Source organism: Urtica dioica, chromosome 9 (assembly GCF_054948205.1).
Source record: "Urtica dioica subsp. dioica isolate 48M chromosome 9, U.dioica_male_clone48M_v1_H2, whole genome shotgun sequence".
Lineage (NCBI taxonomy): Eukaryota > Viridiplantae > Streptophyta > Magnoliopsida > Rosales > Urticaceae > Urtica > Urtica dioica.
Window position 1 is genome coordinate 12,185,088 of NC_142764.1, and position 15,678 is coordinate 12,200,765.

Consider the following 15,678-nt stretch of genomic DNA (forward strand, 5'->3'; position numbering starts at 1 on the left):
ATTTCCAGATAAGTCAGACAAAGTACATATTCATCATCTAGAACTTGGATTTATCTATTTATTTTTTTAATATTTACTTTATAGAAGTGAATGTAGAAGAAAACCGATCCAACTTTTTATGGTAAAACAATGAATTTGGATTTAATATAAATTATTATAGCTCCCATAGTTTAAAATTCGATATATATGTATATATATATATATATATATATATATATATATAGATATATATTGAAAATAGGTCCATAAATTCTTAAAGTTTTAAGATGGATATAGTTTACTCTTTATTTTTTTTTTCGACGGGTAATATTCTTATTGTTTGTTTTTATTATCGCTGTTACTTGTTTGATGTCAAAATTAAACTGAATGCCACAAGTCACAATCTTAGTTTTGAAGACAATTTATATTTATTTTTTTAAGAAACTTTTGTTGGTTATATTGTGGCATGATTTAGTTTGGCAAAACAAATTATGTCAAAGTTGTTCAAAACAAGTTGTAAGAAGTTGTTCAAGATCCAAGACACTTAAAATCACTTTCCTCTAGCGAGAAATTAATTAAAAATATTTCGTTTTCAGTTCCGAAAATCATGGAGATACGATCGTATTTGGTTTCCCATATCGTTTTGATTCGCAGAGATTTTGTTATTGACTATAATAAAACCTGCCTAGGGTTTCATTAGGCCGATTGTCACTTTTAGGTCAATTCAAGCTGACCTTAACCTAGAACTAGTCTATCTGTTAGGAGATCTTCATCGATAATTGGTTCGAGGAACTTGCTTCTAATGTGCTTTATTTGTACATGGTTTTGTGAGTGCGTGTTTTGCGTTGAAACGCTGAGAAGATCTTCGAGAGAGGATCGTACGATCTTCGGGATGAAGAGTCGCGTGAAAGAGAGAGGAAGTCTCTGATCTAAGGGGAGCTCAGATTATCATCCATTGAAGAAGTCAAAGAAACTAGGCGTAGAGTATGCAAACCTAAGTTTTGTACCTTTGATTATTGAGATAGTGAGTCGTTTTTCACCACTGTACGTATCAGTCCCCTTGAGTAGGTGTTTTATCACTGAACAGGGTTACCAAGTTCGTGCGCTTTTTATTTTGCCTTCTGTTTTTTAGCTTGTTTGATTGCTTGTTTAATTGTTCTTGCGCCAGCAGATAGTTGTTCAAACGATATAATTGAACAACCTTCTCAGTACACGTTTAGTAATTTCAACTTTTATTATTGATATTAAAACACAACATTTTTTTACATCTCGATCAGAGAACGAGGAGAGGTGAACAAACCGTTCTCAAGTTTCTTCATTTCCGATCCTTCCGATCCTTCTTCGATGGACAAATAGAGACCAGGAAAAATGTGTTCTTATTAATTAACAGGCCAAGAACATGCCAAAAACGGAGACCCTGCTCTCAAACTCTGCTCTAACACCAGGTCATTGTTCGACAACCACGAGGATGACAAGAAAACAGCATAGCATGAGAAAAGAGCCAACCTCAAGAAGCACTACTACAAAAACAGCTTTTATAAGCGACATAATATATTAGAAGCGACATTTGTCAGTTAGAAGCGACTAGTCGCTTCCATCCTATTTTACGGAAATACAAACATTATATCTTGAAAAAATTATACTTTTGAGATTAGAAGCGACATTTATTGCTTCTATATTTTTTCCGCCACTTAGGGCTTCTAATCTTTCAAATTTTAATTTTTTTGTTTTCTCCGCCAACATTTTCAGGCGTTAATACAAAAGGACGTCGTTAATTTGTTAATTCAATTAACTAAATACATTTGTATTTAATTATTAAATTTTTAGTTAATTAAGTAGTTAAATATGTTAGGTTTTAATTTTTTAATATGATAATTGGTATGTTAAATAATTTAGAGATATGATTAATTTTAAGATAATTAGTTTTGATAACTTAATATAATTATTTCGTTCTTGTTCAAATTGACTTTCTCTGCAATCAAGTTGTCAAGCTCGATCAATCCTACTATTTTTGCCAGATTAATAATATTTATTATTTTTTCATTAGCTAGTTCTCATTATTTATATTATTCAATTCATCTCATAGAAATTACAAATAAAAGCTTATCTTATTATTATATGATAAAATCTTGAGATCGACAAATATTAATTCAAAATGACATCCCAACTAAAAATTATTTGTGATTGTTGAGAAAGATTTTAGCATAAAAAATTTGACACCATCTATGATAAACTACTAGGATTTTTCACCTCTAAATAATCGAGTTAAGCTCGAATCGAAAAATAAATGACAACCTATGCTAATCAAACTGAGAACAGACATCCCAACTAAGTCGGATAAAAACGATAAAATTGTTATCAAATATGATAAATGCAATAATCATTCATAATCTCATAATTGGTAATCTTACGCAACGTGATTTATGATAATGTTCTGTAAATAAATAAATAAAATTATAAGTTCTCATGAAGAACCGTTAAACTTCAAGTATATCTTGAAGTTTTTACAAAATACATGAAATTCTCATCCTACGAATTGTCTGAATTCAATTCAGATGGAGTTTCCCTCTATTGAAGACTTTCCATTTATTTATAGGTTGAAGTAACCCCAAGTACAAAATGAAAGAGAGAAACACATAAAAATATAGTTCTTTTGAGAATCTGGTAAAGTTTGAGAGCTCTTAGAGTTCTAATATGGCAAGAGGAAAGTTCACCCTTGTGGTCTTTATGAGTAGTCCACTAATACTTGTATGGATTTCTTATGGACAGCAAAGTAACATAACTTGTTCATTTCTTTTAATTCATTATTACACATATGTTTCGTTTGGCTATTAGTTTTCCATGGTACTATTTCTCAATTAAGAAATCAAGCTTCAGAAAGTGGCTTCAACATCACTTGAACCTCAATTTGAACTTTCATTGTCAGCTCCAACCCCCACTATGTGATAGAGTGAAAAATGATAAAAATAAAATTGAATTTGTTCAATACAATTCATTCTATTATTGAGTGAGAGAATAATATAATTTCAAATAGAGTTTCATTGTTCATTCTACTGTGCTATCTTTGGAAATCAAGCTATTTTTTTTTTAAGGCAGCTTTGCTGCAGTGGGGATTGAACCCACGACCTCCAATCAAGCTATTAGTTCGGCTATTAGTTTCCCATGGTACTATTTCTCAATTAAGAAATCAAGCTTCAGAAAGTGGCTTCAACATCACTTGAACCCCAATTTGAACTTTCATTGTCAGCTCCAACCCCCACTATGTGATAGAGTGAAAAATGATAAAAATAAAATTGAATTTGTTCAATACAATTCATTCTATTATTGAGTGAGAGAATAATATAATTTCAAATAGAGTTTCACTGTTCATTCTACTGTGCTATCTTTGGAGTGAGATCTTAATAATATTAAAATAATTTAAATAATTTCAAAATGACCCAAAAAATTATTACATTTTAATATTTTATATATAATTACATTAATTTATCACAAGATCATTTTTATATTTTTCTAATTTGGCATGAAAATTAATCAAAAGTCATTAAATTATATGGTATATATATAAATTAAAACCCTAAAAATAAATTGCTTAACACAATACATTATAAAGTCAAGTGCAAACAATATTATAGACATAATACATTTTAGGGCAGTGTAGCAAAATAGCCAGTTTGAAACTATAGATTTTGTTTTTAGCCTATGTTTCATAACTTTTAGGGAAATAGCCAACGTGCTTAGGTGTCAATTATTAATAGACTAATTTGCCCTTTTACTTAATCAAAGGGAAATAATGAATATAATTATATTAAACAATAGGCAATAACGATATAAAATAACAGACAATTTCAAATTGTTATACGTAGCCTTTAACCTCTAACAAATCTCAACAAAATATTTTATCAAATATATCATTAATCATGCGGCGCGCTAATCTAGAACGGATTCACCAAGACTGACGTTACTGTGTAAGAACCTGTCAACACAGATAATAAACGTAAATTACTGGAAATTATCTCATTCTCCACATTTAAGTAATTTGAATGGAAATAACTGTAAATAAATAATCTGTACCTCTACATTTTTCCAAAAACTGACATTCGAAAATCTTCACTGTTAAAAAAAAAATTAACAATGAGAGTCGGGCCACCTCTAACCAAGCTCCGATTGTCTCTCCCGCCAACCACCACCGTGAGACTCGTCGCGACCCCGTCTCCCTCCCCTACGCTCTCGTCAACCGCCTCCTGTGGGCGTTGATTTGGCTCCGACGAGCCTTCGCCGACCTCCTTCGCCGCCTCCGGCCGATCTGCGTCATCGCCGACAACTTCTTCGGCTGGACTGCCTCCTTGGCCCGCGACCTCGGCGTCTTCCTCGTCATCTTGGCGTGTTGAACGTAAAAAAAAACCCAGATATGATTTTGTTGAGAGAGAGAGAGAGAGAACGTGGTTAAAAAAAACCCAGATTTGATTTTGTGGAGAGAGAGAGAGAGAGAGAGAGAGAGAGATAAAGAGAGAGAGAGAGAGAACGTGGAAGATAGAGAGAGAACGTGGATTCGTAACTACCTTCTACAAAATACGAATTTAACATGCACAAAAAAAAGAAAAAAAAAACGTGACTTAAAAAATTGCTTTAATTATTGAAGGATAAAAAAGTAAAAAATATTTTGCCACCTAATACGTTTGGCTATTTCCCTAAAAAACTCCAAACATAGACTAAATCCCAAACCTAATGTTATAGGTGGCCTAGTTACTTAGAAAACTCTACATTTTATGTTTTTTTAATATGTAAAGTTTTAATTAGTACCTAATGGTGCATTTCAATTTATAATTGTTTGCCAAGTATTTAAATGTTATGTGTAATCTGTGATTATTTTCATGAAAAAAAATATTACTTTGTGTTTATTGGAGAGTCGCATAATCATTTTAAGTTTATATAATTATATAGATTGGTTGGATACAAAAGATACAAGTTATGTATGGACTATAATGTAATAATTAGGAAATTACAATTATTAAAATATTAGGGAAAATATATAATACTTCTTTTTTTGTGTTAAAAATAGAGTATTGGAATAGAGATAAATTACTAGTTAAAGTTATACAAACTCAGTATAAAAAAAATATTCATTTATACGGCTTTGAGTTGGAGATACTATCTATCTATACTTTAGTATAAAAGAGCGGATGTTTGCGTTTATAGGAAGCCACGTGACATATATCTTCTCCCTCACGTCATCATCTCTCCTCTCTCATTTCAATAAAAAAAATTAAAAAAAAATCTCTCCACTCTCATCAGCTATTACAGCGGGGCCCCACGTTTTTTTTTAACTTTGCTCATAGTCAGGTCCAACAATTCTTCATGAGAGATGACACATTTCCAATAATTTATTACTATTTTTTTTAACTCTCGAGTGCGAGACCCACTTTTTTTTCTCTCTCTCTCTCTCAAGTAAAGCCGTCAAAAGGGTCGGACCAACCCGGACTTAATGAAGGGCATGGGCTGGGTCTAGAGTATAGACCCTCAAACCCGGCCCGATCGACCCAAGCCCCCATAAAAGCCCAACCATGTCCGGCCCTTTTGACAACTTTACTCTCAAGTCATATTTTATTTCATTATTAATCTCTATTCTCCAACTTAAATACATTTGTAATTTAATTTATAATAAAGCGCGCTTAAAAATTCTTACGAGAACAATTTTTTTTAAAAAGTTTCAGAAAAAGTACAGCGGTTAATAATGATATTTATTTACGACAGCAATAATATTATTAGTAATAATAACTCTATTTATGTGTATTTTGCTACAACTTTAATCTTTACATTTGGATTTTTAGGATTTAATTATTAGATTTTATATTCAAGAAAATATGATCTGTACCAATAGAATTATTTAAGGATCATATTAACTGAATAATTTTATTTTTTTAAAAAAAGTATTATATAACAATATAATTTAATTAATTTTATTTAATTCCTTAAATAATTTTTTCAGCAGTAAAAACATATTTGTTTAAGGTAAATATTTTTTTGAGGGAGGTTAAAACTTAAGATATATATTAGATCGCCTTTTCACAACCCTATAAATAGATAATAAACTTTTAGGATATGTAAAATGAAAACGTCGAAACACATATTTGATTTATTGGTTTATTAAAAAAAGTAAAAAAAAAAATATATCATTTGCTTAAAGTGGTATATAACAATTTATAACGAGTAGTGAAACCAGTTTTTCTTTTTATGTCTTGTCAAAATAACATTCACGTTTGAATTAATTCCTTTTTTACCCCCTGGACTCGTACCTCGATTTCATTTCACCCCCTGGACTCGGAATTGTTGCAGAACTAATCTCAGAACTTAGACACGTGTTACAACTTGCCACTTCCGTCAGTATTTGGACGTTAAGTTTAACTTTTCAAAGTGTCTTTTCCATATGAAAAAGCTCATGTGGTTGTTGCCTTGTTGGTAAAATATAATTTGCAGGGCTTGTTTAGGCGGTAATTTTTTCAAGATTATAAGTGCCTAAATATATATACGGCAAGTATGAGTTGTACCCTCCAAATTTCACTAGTTTGGGTCGTCGTTTCTTTGCCCTTTCGTCGTGACAAACGACCATTGATAGGTCTGTAACAAGAGACTGAGATATTGAAGAGTACTTGTTATGCCATCATTTTCACAAGATAAAAATGATACCCCGAGAGCAAAAACGATAAGAAGAGGCAAAGTTCAAGACCTAACTATCGACGTGTTGAAACCCTCGTCATGCAAACCATCGACAAAGTTAAAGACCAAACTATCGGCGTCCTAAAGCCTTTGACAAAGCAAGACTATCGACAAAGAGAAAAATCATTGAACTATCGGCGGCCATATATCGGCGAAGTTCAAGACCAAACTATCGGCGTCCTAAAATCTTCGGCAAAGTAAGACTATCAGCAAGACAAGAATCTGAGAAACTATCGGCGGACAAGACTATCGGCACAAAACAATCGGCGTTAGACTATCGGCGAACTTTCATGACCGAGACTATCGGCGAGCTTCATGGACAAGACTATCGGCATGGAACTATCGACATAGAACTATCGGCGTGGAACTATCGGCATCCAAGGCACACCATCGGCCAAAATCGACCTCCAAGGCTCAATTGCCTCCAAAACCCACTCAAACTCCAAGATGAAAAACTATAAATACCGCATCTCCATCCACTCTCAAGGTAAGTCTTTCTCGACTTAGAAAATCTCCGTTTCACTCCCGACTCGCTATATTTTTCTCTCTCGACACTTGAGACGAGAGATAAGTCCCCACCTCAACTAATGTTGAGCGTCGGAGCGCGCGCCAGGGAAAACTCATCCGCGTCCCTCTAGTTCACTTTTCTTGTCTTTTCAGGCGAAGAACACGACGAACACGAAGAACCCGAAGAATGCGAAGAACCCAAAGAACACGACTAACTAGAAGGACTCGACGAATCCGAAGAACCCAAAGAACACGAAGTTGAACTAATCACGAAGTGACGTGACGTCGGAAACCTCTTTCCGGCAAGGCAAAGACGACGAGAAGAGAAGATTTCACCACATCTAACCTACGTGCGGTCATAGGGTCTGGCCCTAGACCGAACCACGGACGGTTCTAAGTGTTGACCCAAAAACACGGTTAGCAGTACTCTAAGCCTGTATTCTGGTCCACCAATTCAGCCCATTTCTTAAAATTGTTTACCAGGAAGTTTACACCCATATGTCAATTATATTTATGATTATACCATAATATAACTACGATCATTAATTTTTTTTCTTTCCAAAATATGATTATCTATTGACAAACTTGTCAATAAAAAACTCGTTACAAACTTGATCATAGTTTTAGAATCAGAAGCAATCCATGGATTTTGGTCAATTTTTTGTTTTAAATTATCATAATTATGGAATTATCCCTATATTTTATGATTATTCTAAGAATATCGTTTAGAATTTTTTTTCCCTCTCAAACACCAGCGGAAACAACTCATACTCTATTTAAAACGCTTTTTCTTAAAGCTAAAATGAAATTGTAATTGTAAAAGTAATAATAAAAAAAAGAAATAGTATTTCCTGAGCTGGAAATACTGAAATATTTTTTGAGCTTAGAAAATTTAGTTTTGACGTAAAAGTGTGACCGATTTTTCATGGTACTGACGTTACAGTACAAGATACAGGACAAGAAAAGAGAACAATGGCCCATCGGAGTAGTACAGTCATTCGCTCACTTATCTCTCAAAGCTGTCATCGCTTTTATTCGAAGCCGTCGAAACCTTCGGTGGCGAGTCTGGTGAACTCGCTCGCTCACGTTCTGAGCGACCACCGAAACCCACGCGACGACTTGGAGCCTTCACTCGCCTCCTTCGCGCGACACGTGTCACCAAACCTCGTCGAACAAGTCCTCAAGCGATGCAAAAACCTCGGCTTCTCCGCCCACAGATTCTTCCTCTGGGCCAAAGGAATCCCGGGATTCCAACACAGCTACGAGAGCCACCAAATCCTGGTCGACGTTCTGGGTAGCAACAAGCAGTTCGACTCGCTCTGGGACCTCCTCGTCGACGTCAAAGACTCCGGTCGATTCCAGGTCGGCTCCGAGATCTTCCGCGTCATTTTCGGAGCCTACGCGAGGCTCAACTTGCCCGTCGAGGTCGTCGGGGCGTTCGATCGAATGCCCAAGTTCATAGTCAAACCCGGCGTTGACGATCTCAACAACCTCTTGCACGCCCTCTCTGGTCGAAAGCACGTGAGACACACGGACGAGCTCTTCACCAGAGCCAAGGCCGATTCGGAGATCGAGTCGAACGAGGAAACTTACTTGATCCTGATCCGCGGCTGGGGCGAGATCGGCGACGCGGAAGAAGCCCGCAAGGTGTTCGACGAAATGCTCCAGAGAGGATTTTCTCCCGACACAACGGCGTACAACGTTTACATGGAGGCTATGTGCAAAGGAGGCAAATCCGACGAGGCCGACGAGATCTTCACCGGAATGCTGAAGAAAGGGCTGAGCCATGACGCGGAGTCGTACTCGATCTTCGTCCGAGCTCACTGCGAGTTCGACGACCTTCACTCGGCTTTCAGAGCCCTCGACAGAATGAAACGGTACGGCCTCAAACCCAGCACCGCGACGTACAACCACGTGATCAGAAAACTCGGAAACGACCAGCGAGTCGACGAGGCGTACGAGCTCGTTGAAGAGATGACAAAGAACGGAGGTTCCCCGGACACTTGGAGCTACAACGCGATCCTTGCCTCACACTGCCGGAACTTCGAGGTGAAGAGGTCTCTGAGCCCGCTTCAGAGAATGCAGACGAAGAAGAACACGGGATCAGCGGAGCCGGACTCACAGACCTACAACATGGTCCTGAAGATGCTGATCGAGATCGGGAGGTTCGATCGGATGGCCGAGGTTTGGGCAAGGCTCGGGAAGAAGGGTTTTTATCCGGCGGGGTCGACGTACACGGTAGTGATCCACGGGCTATGCCGGAAGAACGGGAAGGTCGAATCGGCCGCCGAGTTCTTCGAGAAGATGATCGAGCAGGGGGTCCCGCCGTACCCGATTACGGTGAAGCTTTTGAGGGAACGGCTCTTCGAGGACAGGCTCGCCGGCCGAGTCCGAGTCATCGCCGACAAGATGGAACGAAGCACTAGCTGCAAGATTCGAGAGATGGTGGGTCAGATGAGAGGACTCAAAGGCGAGGATCTGAGCCCCAAGATGAGGCTAAGAACGAGACCGACTCGATGAGACATCGGACACGAAAATGATGGTACGGACTTGATATGATCCTGGGAGCAACAAAACAAAGGTATTTCGAGCCGATTATGAAATTGAGGATTGAAGAATTTCATAGTTTAAACGAAGTTGAATGAGAGGAATACAAAGTATGGTCTAGACTAATTCAACGAATTAGTTCAGTTGTGTTCAAAGTTAGTTAAAATCGGATGCAAGAGAACTTAATTACAATGGTTCAAGATTCTAGAAAAATCATCAAAATGAAAGTCGTTTTTAGCATTGGATTCCACAAGACTTACATTTTTCTAATCTAAATCTGGATAATGAAGAGGTGTTTATAGGCGACATGGTATGAGAATGAGAAAATTCACAGAATGGAATTCAGTGGACTTTCGTTTGCAACTAAATCTAATAATGAACTATACACGTGTCGAAGCCAATCACACGCTTAACATCCTAAAAAACAAATAAGCCGAACATTGACCTCTCTAACAAACAACAATGGCTTTCAGGACTAGTCTCTCTTCGAAGCACACAGTCCTCGGCTCAGTCCTTCGCTCTCTTCTCTCGCCGCCGACCACCGAAACTTCTCGCCGGATATGTTCGAAGCCGTCGCAACCGTCGGTGCCGGGACTGGCGAGATCTCTTTCTCGCGTTCTGAGCGACCACCGAAACCCACACGACAACTTGGAGATGTCACTCACTTCCTTCAAGCCACACATTTCTACGAACCTCGTCGAACAAGTCCTCAAGCGATGCAAAACCCTAGGCTTCTCTGCGCACATGTTCTTCCTCTGGGCCAAAGGAATCCCAGGCTTCGAACACAGTTACGAGAGCTACCGAATCTTGGTCGACGCGTTGGGTCCTGGCAACCAGTTCGCGATCTTGTGGGACCTACTCATCGATGTCAAAGACTCTGGTCGCTTCGAGATCGGCTCCGGGATCTTCTGCGTCATTTTCCGGGCGTACAGCAAAGCCGGTTTGCCTCGCGACGCTATTAGAGCGTTCAACAGAATGTCCGAGTTTCGAGTCAAACCAACCGTTGACGATCTCAACGGTCTCTTGAAAGCTCTGCGCAACCACAAGCACGTCGAACACGCACACGAGTTCTTCGAGAAATCGAAACCCTGGCTCGACCCGAACGCCGAGACTTACTGCGTTTTGATGCTCGACTGGGGAAATATCGGCCACCCAGAAAAAGCACGCCAACTGTTCGACGAAATGTCCCAGAGAGGAATTTCCCTCGACGTCTGTTCTTACAATGCTTACATGGAATCCATGTGCATAGGAGGAAACTCCGACGAGGCTCATGAGATTCTCCGCGAAATGGCGAAGAAAGGATCACCGAGCCCCGATGCGGAAAGCTACGCGATCTTCCTTCGAGCTTTCTGCGAATCCGATAACATCGAAGCGATTTTCCGAGTCCTCGCCGGGATGACGAGACACAATCTCTCTCCGGGTTTCTCCGGTTACAACCTCGTGATCAACAAGCTGTGCAATCACAGCAAAGCCGACGAGGCTTACAAGCTCATGAAAGAGATGATCGAGAACGGGGTTTCGCCGGATTCGTCGACCATCAATGCGATCATCTCTTCCCACTGCAAGAACTTCGAGGTCAATCGAGCTCTGAAGCTCTTGTCTGCTACGGAGAAGAAATGGACGGACCGCGACTCGTACAACATGGTTCTCAAGTTGCTGATTCGGTTCGGGAGATTCGATGACATGTCAGTGGTTTGGGAGAGAATGTCGGAGAAAGGGTTTCGTGGCTCGGTTTCGACGTACTCGACGTTGATACACCGATTCTTGATGAAGGGAAATCGAGAGACCAAAATGGCTTGCAAGTACTTGGAGGAGATGGTTGACCGGGGAATCGTGCCGTATTTGACCACGGTTCAGAGGCTGAGAGATCGGCTTCTGAGGCTGGGATTGGCTGAGAGCATTGAGCGTATTGCTACTAAAATGGAACTGAGCACGTATCCCTCGGTACGATAGATGGCTTATGTGATGAGAGCTCGAAATAAGCCGACTAATTATCGTAAAGATGATCACTGAATTTGTGGTTCATTAATCACTGAAACAGTCAAATCAGAAAGACTTACTTGTTCCTTTGAGTTTGAGTCACAGAGTAAATTTTTAGCTTCACATTTTATGGCTTCTCATGAGCGATTTGTAAAGTATGTTTAAGTAGCCTAAGATCAGGTGATAAAAATGGCATTCCATATGAAAAAAACGACATAAAAGTAGCAAAAGTGATACAAATTCACACAAATAAAGGTGACATTAAAATATGACTTCTATGCTCCTTTAAGTTTGTTCTCGTACAAATTATATTTTCCACTTTTTAAATTATATGTTGATGTGAGGTATTAATATGAACTTGCTCAAAAATAATATAAACATGACATAGGAACCTATGATTATAAAAAGAGAAATTTGTGTGATTTTCTTTTCTTTTTTTGTTAAATTCAATTAAAAAAACCATTTATGTATTGAAAATGTATGCTTTACAAGTTAAACAAACACCAAAAATTGTGTAACAGAGACTCGAATAAATTCGGAATCAAAATTATGTGTTACGCTTGATGCAAAAAGTAAAACTAATGTGCCATGTTAAAAAAAAAAATAAAAAAAAAATAAAAAAAAATCGATATTGTTAACAACTGGTTCAATTTAAATTTGTGCATTTGGACGGGACCGGAATTCTTTTAATCAATTTATATAAATAAAAAAAAATTAATCTTCGGATATTTCCTCTTTTCTGATACAGATCTTGACCTCTCAGCTAAGACTCGCACACGAACACTCCAATCATCTCCTTCGTCGTTCGATCCTCCATCTCTAGCGAGTTCGGTTCCATTGTTATGCTCCTTCACACCCAAGGCGAGTTCTTTATCCGTTTTTATTTACAATCTGTTTCTTTTCATATCATCAATAGATAGATAAGAGGGATTAGTAGAGATTGGGCATCAAAATGGTCTGAGAGATCAGAGTAAGGAAGAAACTATCATTTGGTTGTGAACGGATTATCAGTTCGGATCAAAGTGTTTGTTGAGTGATGCGAGACAAAATTAAGCTATTTCATTATTGTTGTGGAGAAATTGACTTCAGACTTGAACAAGAATGGGTTAAAGTGTTTAAATGCTGAAGAAGATTGTGACCGAATCAGATTTGTGTTGAAAAAAGCGAGATGGTGGTGAGAATGATATCAGTGAAGCCGACAATCAGCGCGGCGGTGGATTTCTCTCTCCTCCTCGCCGTCGTTCTCTTTTCTCTCTCTTCTCCGTTCTCACAGACTCCTTTCCCTTCCACTTCTCAGCTGTGAGTATCGAACCCTAACTTTTGTCGTGAATTTTGTTGATTCGGTTGAGTTTCCTCAAACATTAGTTTCCATGGTGTTGTTGAAATGTGTGGAAGCAGAATTGAGAATGATATATGAAGTGTGACAAGGAAGTTCGAATGGAGACCTTGCAATTGGTGGCGACAAGGAAATTTTCCCGGTACACACACAAATACAGATATTCTTACACTCTATTATGGCTTTGTAATTGTTCAATGATTTGTAAATATAATCCAGAGTATGTCCTTATGATCTTAGTTCAATTTTACTGTGTTCTTCACTGAAATTGTTCGGCGTTCATTATGTTTCGATTATTAAAAATAAAGTAGATTCTGATTTGGGGTTTTGAATTGTGTTTCGATATTCCGAGTCCAATCCGTTGTTGACTTTCGTTGCAGACAAATTGCTTTGGTTTATTTGTTGAAATGTTGAGCTCTGCCAGCTCAAACCAACGGATATATTCGAGTGGATTGCTACGGCGGACTCAACCAAATGAGAAGAGATGTGCGTCCCCAAAAATTATTTTATTTATTTATTTTTTACTTTTTCATATTTATTTTTCTAAGCACACCAATGTTTGTTGCCTGGGTAACGCAGTTTTGCGATGGCGTTGGAATTGCTCATCTTTTAAACGCGACCCTCGTTTTGCCAAAGTTTGAAGTGGCTGCGTATTGGGACGAACAAAGGTGAAATACACCGTAACTTTTTTGGCTTAAATGTTTTAATACTCACTGTCTCAACTAAATTTTGGCCGACAAATCAGCGGTTTCGCAGACGTATTTGACGTTGACTACTACGTCGAACAAATGGAAGGCTTCGTCAACGTCGTTAAAGATCTTCCGCCGGAGATCGCGTCAAAGGAATCGTTCCACGTGGATTGTAGCAAACGAAAAGGCCAATTCGATTACGTCGAAACCGTTCTTCCATCGCTCTTGGAACATCGTTACATCTCGATCACGCCGGCGATGAGCCAAAGACGTGACAGATATACGAAGCACGCGAAAGCCGCTCTGTGCCAGGCTTGTTACGACGCGCTACGCCTCACCCGATCGCTGGAGAAAAAAGCCGTTCAGCTTCTCGAAGCCGTTCATCTCGCTCCACCTCCGATTCGAGCCCGACATGGTGGCTTATAGCCAATGCGAGTACTCGGGTCTCTCTTCGAATTCTCTGAAAGCCATCGAGAAAGCTCGGGGAGATGATCGGAGGCCTTTGACCGGAGACTAGGCCGTGCGGTGGAGAAGCCGAGGGAAATGCCCTCTCACGCCGAACGAGACCGCGTTCGTTCTCGAGTCGCTTTTGATCCCGAAAAGCACAAACATATATCTCGCCGCTGGGGACGGAATAATGGAACTCGAAGGGTTGACTTTGGTTTACAAGAACGTGTTCACGAAGTCTGGTCTTCTCAGCGGAGAAGACTTCAGAACGATGCACGGGAACACGAAAACGGCTCTGGACTACTATGTCTTGATCAACAGCGAATCGTACGTCGCGACGTATTTCGGGAACATGGATAAGATGGTTTCGGCGATGAGGGCGAAAAAGGGTTTGTACAAGACTCTGTTCTTGAGCAGGAGAGATTTCGCAAATTTCACGTCGCAGGGTTTAAGAGGGACAGAACTGAAGTTAGCTTTGTGGGAAGCTCATAGACATGATTTCGTGATGGGTATAGGGTCTGCTTTGCCTGATTGCTTCTGTGAAGTCGAGTTGTGATTTCTGAATTTGGTTTCATTCCTCTGATTTGTTTGTTATATAAATTATTACAGTTTGCCTCGTTTGTCTGTAAACAATTTATCCGTAGTAAGATGATTTATATGTATGTTCAACGGTTATCCATCTTTCTCTTATTTAAGCAGATAAATGTAAATTAATCGATCAGTTAATCGGATAAAATGCCCACCTTTAATCGGTAATGGCAAGTTGAACCTTGCTTTTTGGTCTGGTTTGTAACAGAAAGAAAAGGGTTTTTTCTTACCCGGGAAAAAAAATTGGGATTCTTTTCATTCAAATAGATATTATACCCTCATTTTGAAATCACGTATTTTTTAACTTTTATAATTATTTATTTATGACTCGGATTTTACTGCGCTTAATTAGACGCCTATTTGATAGTAATAAGATCATTCAGAAAATTGTAACATAAAAAATAAATATTTCTTTTTCTCCCTAATCTTGTTTAAAGACCACAAATCACTGACATACAAAAACAAATGCAATCGAAAACCATTATGATTCCCAATTTTCAGCAACGAAAATGGACAATTCTTAACAATCCATCACCCAGATTACATATGTGCAGATTAGTTACTCTAGTTAACTAATTAAACTAGACAGTAAAAGATATATGGCAAGTCTATATACTGTCATATAATTACGAATCAGATGGGATTCACCAAGAAAACTATAAAACGGGGTTAGTTATCATGTAGTGGAACGCCATTTTTCCAGTCACCAATATTCTACTGATTAATTGAGTGCAATTACTATAACTATATTAGCTTGAAGTTCTCTAGTACTTTTATGCTCAATACAATGGCGAGGCTTTTAAATATCATAATGTTACAAGCAAAAATACTCGCGCGTTGCTGCGGGTTCCTTAATATATTTGATTATTAATGAGCTATCAAAATTATGGC

The 15,678-nt window shown here is 38.4% G+C and overlaps 2 protein-coding genes and 1 pseudogene across 3 annotated transcripts; all 3 read left to right on the top strand.

Annotated features, from left to right (window-relative positions):
* The first annotated feature begins 8,172 nt into the window (after nucleotides 1-8,172).
* Nucleotides 8,173-9,720, top strand: LOC149384980 (putative pentatricopeptide repeat-containing protein At3g15200). The gene has a single exon (XM_089626214.1). The coding sequence runs from the start codon at nucleotides 8,173-8,175 to the stop codon at nucleotides 9,718-9,720; it is 1,548 nt and encodes a 515-aa protein (XP_089482340.1).
* A 489-nt stretch (nucleotides 9,721-10,209) lies between these two features.
* On the top strand, nucleotides 10,210-11,977 carry LOC149384981 (pentatricopeptide repeat-containing protein At5g15010, mitochondrial-like). The gene has a single exon (XM_089626215.1). The coding sequence runs from the start codon at nucleotides 10,210-10,212 to the stop codon at nucleotides 11,698-11,700; it is 1,491 nt and encodes a 496-aa protein (XP_089482341.1). The 3' UTR covers nucleotides 11,701-11,977.
* A 1,466-nt stretch (nucleotides 11,978-13,443) lies between these two features.
* LOC149384982 (O-fucosyltransferase 13-like) lies at nucleotides 13,444-14,868 on the top strand (annotated as a pseudogene). Its single transcript, XR_016301364.1, has 3 exons — nucleotides 13,444-13,549; nucleotides 13,643-13,731; nucleotides 13,809-14,868. The product of XR_016301364.1 is annotated as an O-fucosyltransferase 13-like (transcript).
* The last annotated feature ends 810 nt before the right edge of the window (nucleotides 14,869-15,678 follow it).

Coding starts and splice junctions, on each gene's coding strand:
- LOC149384981 (XM_089626215.1), top strand. CDS start 10,210: ATGGCTTTCAGGACTAGTCTCTCTTCGAAGCACACAGTCCTCGGCTCA.
- LOC149384980 (XM_089626214.1), top strand. CDS start 8,173: ATGGCCCATCGGAGTAGTACAGTCATTCGCTCACTTATCTCTCAAAGC.